Source organism: Microchirus variegatus (assembly GCF_963457635.1).
Source record: "Microchirus variegatus genome assembly, chromosome: 16".
NCBI lineage: Eukaryota > Metazoa > Chordata > Actinopteri > Pleuronectiformes > Soleidae > Microchirus > Microchirus variegatus.
The window spans coordinates 12,561,545-12,573,434 of NC_139817.1; the positions used below are offsets into that span (position 1 = coordinate 12,561,545).

Genomic DNA, 11,890 nt, shown 5'->3' on the forward strand with positions numbered 1-11,890 from the left:
CTTCTCACATAACAAGTGTAGAGAAGTGGCTTTGAGGCTAGGAATAGCTGTTGTTTGTTTGGTTTTTAATTGGATTTAAATGTTTGTCTCCAGTCAGTGGAGAGGGACCAGGGTGATCTACAGTTCAGTAGATCGTTTTTTTTTAATATATTTTCTCAAACTTTCTCGTATAAAGGTTTAATTTAACTTTCTGATACATGCCAGTCACAAACCATCAGTAGCTACTGGGTCTCGCAGAATGAACATGTTTCTCTTGACTATTGACTTCATGTCACATGGTCTAAATGCCAAAAATATATATAGGATGGGATGGGATGGAATGGGGGGGGGACACTGGACCGAAAATGTTTATGGACCTGTCACTTGCTGTCTTACATAATGTCTGAGTGACCATTATAGATAAAACGAAACCACAGAATTCCACTGTAACAAAAATGTTCCTTCACTCACGTCTGCGTCTCCTTTTCAGTATTTGAGCTGCAGCCTCTCGTCTCTCACCATTATGCCCTGTCTGACTGCGTTGCCTGAGGACACAAGTCAACCACAAGCTGCCTTGACTTCTACATGGTACTGTCAGTGTTGGCTTCTGGTCTGTTTTTTTTTTTTGTTTAATTCCTCCCCTTGACCAACCATACCACTACTCTTTGTGACTAAGCCTCCACCGATTTTTGTAGACAGACTCTGCTTTCTTTTGTAAATGTTTTATTTTTCCTGTTTGTTTCTCCCTCTAAGCCTTGGTGCAATTTTGTTGCAATAAAATACAAAGCAATTGTGCTACTTGAAATACATGACCGAGTCGGGTACTTTATGATCCCACACTGGCCTCAATTTCAATCCCAGACTTTCCCTCCCCCCCCACCAAAAAAAATAAACAGACGTGCATCAACAGGTTATGTATAATTTATTTTTGTCTAGAGTATTTTATCATTAAAATCAAAATGTCAACATTTCAAAATCATATACACGCAAGAACGCATTTAAATGTTAGCACAGCTCCTTTAAAAATTTATACATATGTACTTTTTTTGTTGTACTTGTGGACAGACAAAAAGCAGGAAGTGGTCACTCAGACTGCAAAGAGGCGGGACACGGGGAAACAAAAGATAGACCCAGCCCACCAACTTCCCACAGTAGCAAACCAATCCCCACTCCCCCAAAAGGTTAAGACAGTGATGCAGGCCCTTCTCATGACAGGGTGTGAGAAATCTATAAACAAAAGTGTCCCGTTCTCCACTCCACACAGAAATGAGAGGAAGAAAAGTTTGCAGACATAAATAAAAAAAATAAAATAAAAAAAAGGCTGCACATCATAATCGATCCACTTTCTCTCCGCTCAAACCAATGGGCAGGTTCAGTAGTGTGCAGTCGGGCCGGGGGCGGTGTTGTTAAGGTGTCTTGTCCTTTTACATACATTTATTAATAGAAACTATGTTACAGAATTTCCCAAGTATGAATTACAGGCAACCCACGAGCACATCAACTGTACAAGTCTTGGCAGAGCCAGCAAATGAAGTTCTAAGTCATCACCATTAGTTAAGAAGCAATATATACAGCTGTCCAATCAAGGAATCGCTATGATACAGAAAAAAACAAACATGTCATTTTTAGAGAAAGAAAAAAAGTATTTTGAGAATTTGATGTTTTCTTTTGTTTTTGCGAGGGAGGGGGACATGCTGCTTGGTGTCGTATTACCACAAGAGGAACTGTTCAGGGTAGCCACACATGAAATAAATAGTTTGTTGTTTTTACATCTGAATATTTAAGACGTGGGCCTCAGACCGTGCTGAAACACACCGCTTGTGTTGCGTATTGTTAATCTGTGAAATGCAAAAAAAAAAAAATATGGCCGACGCGATCACGACTGAGGTCGAGTCCGACAAGCGGGGTGAAGAGAGCGAGTGCGGCAAATCCATTACGATTAAAGATTAATAATCAATTATAGTAAGGCAACAAACAATGACAGAGACAATGCTGGTAAAGACAGAATCTGTTGATATGACCTGTGGAGGTTTGTGGTTGGGGAATAGGAGAGAGCTGGTGCAAAGAAACTGACGTGAATGAATCTTTCCAGCGAGAACAGAAAAGCCAAATTAGTTTTTTCTTGTTGGTGTAAAAAAACAAAAAAAACAAACACCCATCCTTTTAACTTTTAAACCAACAATCACGACACAGACTGGAAAACATCCAATATTCCATGATATCTAGAAGGAGAGACTGAGAAATCACCCACATATTCATTGTAGGTGCTTTTTTGAAATGATCTTCTCTCTCTCTCTGGCAGGGAAACTTTGCTTTGTGTCAAGAAGCAGAAACTGAATTAAAAGCACAAAAAGCTCACTTGGCTACACATTCTTGAACACACGCACGCACACACGCGGTAGCTACTGGTGTGGTTGTACGGTTTAATGACTTCATTTTCAGATATCGCGCCTGCATGTCTGTTTTAGCCACGAATGCAGGAGAGGCACCAGGAGACTGGGATTATAGAACATTATAGACCTGATTTGTACAGACATTTTGTAATAAGTGGTGGACGAAACTTAACGCAGTGCTTACGTGTCATACGGCTATAAAACCAAACGTTAAAAAAAGTCTCGGTTTATCGTATTTATATGAACGTCACATCTAGCTAAAGTGTCAGTAACCCGTGTAATGTGTGGTGGTGGTGGTGTCGAGGATACTCCTACAGGAGGGTTAGGGGACTAGTGCGAGTGGAGGAGTGTTATGGGATGACAACACACGGACAGAATTTAGAAAGGAGTGAGACAGGATTAAGCAACAGAATAAGATACATAGGCAGAGAAGAGGAGGAGGAGAGGAGATGTAGTCCACACAGCCCGGCTCAGTCTGGCCCATGTCAATATCTGCCCCCCTTTCTTTCGCTCATGCAACTCCTGGTGCAGTGATGGTGGATGAAAGTACAGAAATGAAGGAATGGATGAATGGGGGGGGGGGGGGTTTGGTTTGGTGGACAGAGGCGGGAGGGAGGAGAAAAGGGAGGATGGAACAGGGTTTGCTTGGTCATTAGCAGCCGCAGCCTTCCCTCTGGGGCTGTGGTTCGCTGGTTAGCCGGCCGCCCTGCGGGGCCGAGGGCTTGTGCTGGACCCCCGACTCGGCGGCGTTCAGGTCCAGGCTGCCATCTTGGATGTTCTGGTAGATCTTCTTAGCGGCTTCCAGGAAGGCGTCCTCCACGTTTTCACCTCTGAAAGCAGACGACAACAAAAAAAAACACGTGAAAGGGGGGCAAAGGATGTTTCAGGGGGTCTGTAATCACTGCAGTTGTGCACTTACGTCTTTGCGCTGGCTTCAAGAAACAACAGACCTGTAGGACACGAGACAGACATGAGTCAGACGGAGTCAGAAAGACGGTTTCAAAAGGCTGGGTCCTCATTTGCCCCCATCGTTTCGTTAATAATACTTCCAATATAAATACAAGAACTCGGATCTAAATCTTTGTGTAATCTTTGTTTAAAATGGGGGACAGAGCAGAGTTTTTTGGAAGATGCCATCGCGGGACAACATGGAGCGATTAGCTAACACCTCACTGTGTGACCGGCTCACCGTTCTCCTCGGCAAACTGCTTCGCCTCCTCGTACGTGACGTCTCTTTGAGCCTCCAAATCCGCTTTGTTTCCTATGAGAATGATCACCTGAGAATAGAATAGGGGGAAAAAAGGAAACACGAGAGTGTGAAAATCTTATCGACAGAACAAGCATTCACTCTTTGTAGCATAGAACGCAAAAGCAGCCGTTAGTCGAGTTGTCAGTTAAACAAAGAGCCCAGGGCAACTGTGATGTAATTAGACGTGTAATGTAATAAACTCTAGTTCATTTCAAGTCAATTATTCAACTTCTTCACCAATCAGCACTAAAGGTGTTAAAAAAAACTAAGGAAAAACAGACACATTATTAAAAATGTGTAATTTAACTAAAGTGAAAACAGGAAACGTTTTTAAATACATTTGCTTAATATTAAAGTCTTAAGACGATATAAACATGTTTTATATCTCAAACAAAAGCAGAGAAAAAAAGCACAAGCAAATGTTGACAACTGGGGCTTCTAGCTCCACCGCATGGCTGCTATGAGGTACTACACAAAAACAGGACAGATGAAGGAAGCAGCTTGTATTTTTTTTAAAGCAGGTGGCAACAGGAACGATACATACAAAGACTTCATTATGAGGCCTCGTTTATTCATAAAATGATCCAAATATGACTTATATGCTAAATTATCATAAAGTCAAAAAGGAAAACATTTTTAATTTAGATCAAAGGTGGCAGGTTGCAGACACCCACATCCCTGATGGAACAAAGCCGAGTACATAAGAGCTGTACATAAGACTGAAGGCTAATCAAATTTAACAAGAAATCCAATTTAAGGGATGGACAGGGCTTCAAACAGACTGAGGGGGGAGAGTGGAGGACATCACAGAGGGAGTGTGACAACAGGGGTGTACTTGAAAGAAATAAGGGATGATAATAATAATGGATTAAAACATAACAGTAAATATAACAAACGGAGCAGATTAAAGCGGGCAAAAAGAAATAAACGTGTTCTTACAGTATTGGGGTTGGTGAGGTTTCTAGCGTCAGTCAGCCAGCTGCTGAGGTGGTTGTAGGTGCTTCTCCTGTGTTACAGAGTGACAGGTTACTATGACAACAAGCATAAGGCAACAACGTTGAAAGAAAGATCAGAAAAGAGTTGGTCACTGCTGTTATCTAAAAGATGATTTGCAGAAGTAACATCAGGATTCTGGTGGAAATGTTCCCTTCACAAACTGACAATAATACAAAAAGATATATCTGTCATTTGTTCTTGAGTTGCAGACTCACAACTATTTGCACATTGTACAAATATTATATATACATCTATATACTGTATATAGGCCCCTCAGAGGCTGTGAGCATCAAGATGAACTGAAAAGCAAACAATCTCATGTCTTTGCCGTTAAGCACCATTTGTGGGACCCTCGGGGCTCTGACGACAGTTGGGTGTGGTGACAACAAACATTCCACATGCTGGACTGTGTTTATTTGGCAGACCACTGATACTATCGAACAGTTTGGCCAAGAACACAAGCTGCAAAAGTGTCCGTATATTTGTTCAGGAGGGAGTCAAAGGGAGTGGACTGCAAATTTCCAGAAGCGTTTGCCTTCGTTGAACTCCTTGCGAGATGGTTATCACATCACATCACATACTCCGCGAAAGCTTTTCGGTGCAAAGTCCATATAATGCACATACATTAACGCGATAAAGCGCCGTCTGAACAAACCTAGTGATGTCGTAGACCATGAGCGCTCCGGCGGCTCCGCGGTAGTAGGAGCGGGTGACGGCCCTGAATCGCTCTTGTCCCGCCGTGTCCCAAATCTGCAGCTTGATCTTCTGACCGCTCACCTCGATGATTCTCGTGCCAAACTCCACGCCGATCGTATGGGGGCAGTCCGCCATGACTGGAGTAGAGAGAGGAGAGGTGAGACGAAGGTCAATTTAAGTTCAGTGTGTCAAAAACTTGCTTTTTACCGGGGCTGAAACGATTACTCGAGTAACTATTACAAAAATGTGTTTAATTCCCATCTCGCGCGGCCCGTTTAGTGCAGGGATCTTTGTTTCACGTGGACCGTTTTAGCAGACGCACACCGCACATCCAGATTTCAGCTGGTGCGATGACAGAGGCAGAAAATGTCCAAAGTGTGGGACCATTTCACGCGTAAACAAGAAGCCAACATGGTGCAGTGTAACCACCGTAAACGACAACAGCACGTCCTCAATGATTCAGCGTCTGAGCCCAAAGCTTCCAGTAGTTAATGCTTCCAGCACACGCTAACAACACGCTAATCGAGTATTGTACCGATTACCAATTCCTCAATTAATGGAGTCAAAAGTTTAAATAATAATAATTTCGCGTTTTGTGTCCTCGATTAATCGAAAAATAATTGGTTGAATATTCGATTACAAACGTATTCGATAGCTGCAGCCCTATTTTTTACTTATATCTACTTCTCTTCTCTCTAGAATGTGCTGCAAGTTTTTGGAAGACAATATCCACAGGAAGGATATCCCCATGCAAATTTGGAATACATATGGAAAAAAGTGTACAATGATTTCTTATAATGCAAAAATTATTTAGAAAAAAATGACATGTAGAGACTCCATTTCTATGTACAGCTAAAATTCTCAGATCATGTTCCGCTTTTCAGCTACCTCTCTTAGCTCACAACAATGTTTGTATACACATAATTGATTTATTATGTTGTAAACCATTGTGTATATACATTATCTTAAGTCTCTCGCTCACTACACCTCATCTCCATTGTAAGTAAGCAGCAGGTGCATCAATAATTGATCAGTCATTATATACTCGCAGCAAATTGAAAGCAGTAATACCCAGAAAGCGGCAAAAAATCTTTAGTAAATCACCCCAGTGTGTGTGTGTGTTTTTTTGTGTGTGTGTGCGCGTACACAGGATGTGAATGCGGACCAGTGAATGAGGAACACAGCATCTGGCTTGTTAATAGTGACACTAAACAAAACAGAGCTGAATGGTAATTGGAAGCTGCAGCTGACTCACGCACAGAAGAAGAGTCTCAGTGCCGAGCTTCCACGACACCGACTTCCGCGAGCGCATAAAGAAATTTCAAGTGATTCACAGACGCACTAAGTTGAACCTGGCAGCAGTGGCAGAACCTTGCCTACGTCGACTACAAATGAAAAGGAGAAGAGAGTAGCACTTACATTTCTTTTCTGTGAACTGGTGAAGCAAACATGACTTCCCTACCCCCATGTCCCCTGTGGAGAGATGGAGAGAAACTCAGGTCAACCAAGAGCGAAGAGAAGAATAATTACCCCCCCCCCCCTCTGTGAGGCAGTACTTCAATGGAGACATAAAGCATTTGATACAATGTATTCTGCTTTACAGACTTTTAGCCGTATGGTAAATGCTGATAATCACTTTGACAATGGCACATTCGTCTTGTGCCTTGATCATATTTGTACTATAGGTAATCATCAGTAAGTCTTCCATTTGCAGCTCGGCAAAAGAAGAAAACAGATTACAGAACAAAATAAAAAAATCATATATTTCTGAGACGCTCACTGACAATTTTATTTAACCATTAAAGCAGCACAGAAATTAATCTGCAGCAAGTGCCATCATAAGATGTAAATGCCGGTTACTAAGTGAATGAAAAAAGAAGAAAGAACTAACAATAAATTAAAGCTACTTTCTTTTCAGGCTGCACAAACAAACTACGCTCATAAAAAACTCTGAGGAAAGGTTTGACAGAGGAGGAAAATAAATAGCCCAAAGCTGTGGGTGTGTGTTTACTTTTCTAAATGTATATACAACTTAAAACGGTAATGTCAGTACAAGTGGAATATAAAAGTAAAATGAGGCGGCCTGTTGAAATTCCTAACATCATTAGCGTTGTATACTGATCCTTCCTTTGGGCTTATTTGCATAACTTGGTACAGAGACAAGCACGATGGTCATTTCACACTTACCAATAATGATGTATTTGAAAATGTAAGAGTAGTTGTACGGTGCAGTGGCCATTGTGGCTCTGAAAGAAAGAAGAAGAACGTTCAAGTTTATAAAGGCATCTCACGTAATCAATATAACATTAACATGCAACATTTACCTTTACCCTCAGTGACCTGGGTCTTTAGAAGCACAATAATTTTTACCACATTAAATCAGCAGTGGTATAAACCATGCCTTTGTCAACCTACAAACCTACATCAGCAGACAGGGTTTGCTTTACTAATAATTCGGATCAGAAAGTACAAAGATTTTATTGAACTTTAGATTTTTGTACTTCTTTTTACTTTGTAATAGTTTCAATCATCGCTTTGCATTAGTACTAGTACCTGTATGGCACATTGACATGGGTATTTGCCCTCTATTGGCCCGACTGTCTTTAGTCATGCAGAAGTTTAGCAATATCTATGTCGCATTTCTACCGCACTGCCCTCAGTAAGTCACTTGGCAAGTTTGCTATGAACAAACAGCCAGGTACGTCTGGTACCTAGATAGTGACATCACGCTCCTTTCATCATCGGTGATATCACATTTCATTCCACACAGTCCGACCCGGGTCGCAAAACCCGGATCTTTTTGCTGCAAGGCAACAGTGCTAGTGTGTCTCCCTCCCCTCCCCTCCCCAAACTATATGATATGGACATTTCAAGACAAAATAGACACTAAATACAGTGAATTGACCTGCCAAACACTCACTTCAGAGGCTATTGGAAAACCATTAGGGGTTGTCATGGCTACAAGAGCCAAAGATAAGCCATGTCGACAACAAGTGAAGTGATGGATTATTTTCTAAGAAAGCCTCACAGTGGTTAAGTAAGCAAAATCTGTACCACACTCGCGCCAAATTACCCTGCCGTCTCCATTGTAACATGTGACAGTGGCTGACTTTGATGCCACTGAGCATGGTCTGTCCACACCTAAACCGTGTGGTCCTTACAAGAACACCTCCAGCACCACAGCTGAAAATAGATGTCACACCTAGCTGATATGTACTGATGCTTCATTGCACACAATCCACGTACACAAAGGAAAAACCTAGAAACGTACCACTCAGCGCCACCACGACGACATGAAAATCAGGAGAAGCTTTCGCACAATTACTGTGATTAAACAACCAAATTCACTTTGCAAGGCCACTTCTGAGCATCAAGACCATTTCTACTGCATTCTAGCCCATAATGACTTCATAGGCTGGTGGTTTCTATGCTCCTTAAAAAAAAAAGCAGAAATCACCACATCAGAAACCCAAAGCTGATGTAATGCTCATACTTCTGCATCTGTTGTTCAGTGACTGACCAGATTATTGCTGACACCACCAGAAATAAATGTTGATGGGGTGTGATAAGAAGACGGAAGCATGACACAAATGGAGTAGCAAGATACTATTGTGTAGGATATAGAGAATCAGATGAACAAAAACTTTGTGTTTGGCCGGTTATCATGTTGGCAAATACTGACATCGACTCGAGTTACAATCACGTGAGGAAAACACAGAAAGGCGTAAGCTATTGATACAATGGAACACCACAAATTAAGTAGGAAATGGACTTGAATAAATTACATTTCCTGGTACAAAATACACCTAAATAACAGAGAAAGTTACATTAAATAAACAACTTTTAGCGCTCGACTGGCTGCGACTCACTGTGTTTGTTGGCTCACATTAGCAGTCTTCTGCAAACTGCAACTTGACCTGACATTTGGTTAAGTACTCAGGCTAATTCAACACTAACTGTGGCTAAATATGACACTGCAGTTTAATCATCATACACCGTGAGGTGTTTTGTCCTGAATGACGACTTTGTTCAAAAAATAGTGAATGACTGCTTTTGACAATAAAAGTAAACTTGCAGCACAAGCTTGTTCACACTAAAAAGCTTACTGTGGTGATTGCACGGATGTGTAACTAGTGTAACTGAAATGTTCCCATAATCTCTTTATTTTCAACCGACTTGGTCTGGCTAACATTGAAGAATTTGCTGCGACCAGGTCCCATACACTATTCAGGTGCGCCAAGTTTGAATGTGAAACGGAGACTAAGACGAAGTCATTCACACATCTCCCTTAAGGAACCTTCCAAACACTGGCATAACATTTAAGGGCTTTATTCCCTCCCTCGCCTGCCTTCTGTCACATGACCCTCACATGGCATCTTTATCCCCAGTGTGACAGTTTTCAATGCCCTGGAATGAAAGCCGTGACAGACAGTAACCAAAAACCAGTCACAAAATAATATGAATCGGTTGTGATACTCGACCTCATTTTGTGCTCATTATGCAGAAAATAACCCCATGAGTATGTATCAAGGAGAAGACGAGACATGACCATGTGACCAGACTGCAGCCTCAGCACTTCCCTCTTACTCCCTAACCAAGTGAATCTTTCCGCAGAGACACATTGTCAAAGCCCTTTCTCTGCTCCACAGCAACTTCCTATAGAAAGGAGAGAATGCAGGACTTCCCAGCCTCTAAAACGGAGTGAATATGTGCCTTTTGTGTACTGCAAATAGGGATTGTCAGGAAATCATGACACATATTTAGTCACGGAACCTCCCAGATGTTCTGGCCCACCATTTAAAATCATGTGACTCCTGACGAGCCTTAAAAGGAATATCATAAAATAATCCTATTTTACATAGCAAATAATCCCATACTGTGATAAATTAATTAATGATGTACGATAGTGAAAATCAATATAAAAGGTAGGACAAACACTGATGCTACGCTTCATATCAAGACTGCAAATAGGGTAAACAATAAACACAGTAATCCAGTATTTAATGGCAAATAAGGGTAGCATTATTTGATAACATTGCTCTGTTGTTTTGTTACTCTGTAGACACATTCAGCTATCAGGTTATACACAGCTGTTATTTTAAAAGGAAACCAAAGGCACGGCTAAGCTACGTCATTAGCATCGGAACTTGCGCAAAGCACAACAACAAACGACCACGACATGATCGATCCTCGATCTAAGAAATTGCACAAATAAAGAGCCCCAACATTCTAGACTGTAAACAACCCGGAGTGGATCGTTCGGTTTTCAGTTCTATTTCGACTCCGTAACATCTCGTCTGCTCCTGGCCGACGACTGCTAGCTTAGTTTATCCGGCAAAAGTATCTCGAATTAGACGGAACGCATATGATTACAAGCACATGACAAAAGAAAATCCCATATTTACTTGGAGAAATCCATATTTCATAGCCATTTCTAGATTTCACGGCCAAATGTTGGCTGTTGACAGGTGAGTTGGCGTTAACTGGCCACCAACTAGCTGACATCAATACATGCATCTTGACAACAAATCCCCCTTTAATCACAACACGTATGACGGCTGCCGGTATTCGCATGTCATGCCATCGACTCCGTAACAAATTAGTAATAACTAGGTCGGCAAAACAAATGTGGCTTCAGTTTACAGTCCATAAAAACTACTGAAAACAGCTAGCGATAGCTTTAGCACGCTAGTTAGCAGCTAGATGCGAAAGATGGATTAAGGTAAATACGTTGCGTCGATCGGTTGTCAACCCACATTTCCCCCGACATTGAACATGTTCCCTTTTGCCCGCAGTGGTAATCGCTATCAAATGTATTTCTCATACTCTTGGAAGCAAATTATAGACATTAGCTGAAAATATTTAGTTAGCTAGCATCGTCAACTGTCTCTCTACAAACACAGACTAGCTAAAGTGCTCCAGCTGTTTCGACGCTCTAAATATCGGCTTCGCTACATTTTATTAGACACCACAAAGGTTTGTGAGTGTGTTCAAGTAGCATCCAAATCTCTGTGCTTACCAGGAATGGAGTATTTTGAGCTACGTGGTCTTGAGCTGCTCAGATAAGGTCTGCAGGTTATCCTGGCTCAAGAATGATCTATCTATCCAAGATGGCTGCCCGCCGCACAGGGTTTCCTCCGCTGTGTACAATGGGCTTCTGGGACAAAGAGCATCTTTTGCGGCGGTTTGACACACGATGGCCCTAAGAAGACAGCCTCACCTGTACAGGTATATACATACACGATAAAGTGCAGAATCCTGTAATGAAGTCGTCATTACGGTGTAATAAATGAGTTAAATAGAGGGGGGTATTCAAATGCTTGACTTGGGTTCAGGTCTACTTTTGGTTGTAGTTCAACTTAAAGGACCTGTCAGAATAATTTTGACATGACATGTGGATTCATGTGGGTTTATGTAGAACCTAACTAGAACAATCAGTGTGTTATGTTTTTATTAGTATGTGTATTAAGAGCCACAGCAGGCTAGAAAAACCTTTCATGTTGTCCAGAATTAGTAAAGTGCAAAAGTGTACATTAACTAAGGGTGGGTACCTCACGATAGATGAAACGCGATACAT

The 11,890-nt window shown here is 41.6% G+C and overlaps 1 protein-coding gene across 1 annotated transcript; it reads right to left on the minus strand.

Annotated features, from left to right (window-relative positions):
• Positions 1 to 915: 915 nt before the first annotated feature.
• Positions 916 to 11,434, minus strand: rab14l (RAB14, member RAS oncogene family, like). Its single transcript, XM_083902691.1, has 8 exons — positions 11,333 to 11,434; positions 7,501 to 7,559; positions 6,733 to 6,786; positions 5,273 to 5,450; positions 4,561 to 4,627; positions 3,562 to 3,649; positions 3,292 to 3,322; positions 916 to 3,202 (listed from the first exon to the last, which is right to left on the minus strand). The coding sequence occupies exons 2-8, from the start codon at positions 7,550 to 7,552 to the stop codon at positions 3,025 to 3,027; spliced, it is 648 nt and encodes a 215-aa protein (XP_083758817.1). The 5' UTR covers positions 7,553 to 7,559; positions 11,333 to 11,434; the 3' UTR covers positions 916 to 3,024.
• Positions 11,435 to 11,890: the final 456 nt, after the last annotated feature.

Bases quoted from the DNA above. Each gene is read 5' to 3' on its own strand.
- rab14l (XM_083902691.1), bottom strand. From the start codon at position 7,552: ATGGCCACTGCACCGTACAACTACTCTTACATTTTCAAATACATCATT. The intron at 5,451-6,732 runs GTAAGTGCTACT...TCTCTACTCCAG, and splicing joins CCAGTTCACAGAAAAGAAAT to TCATGGCGGACTGCCCCCAT. The intron at 3,650-4,560 runs GTAAGAACACGT...TTCTATTCTCAG, and splicing joins ACCTCACCAACCCCAATACT to GTGATCATTCTCATAGGAAA.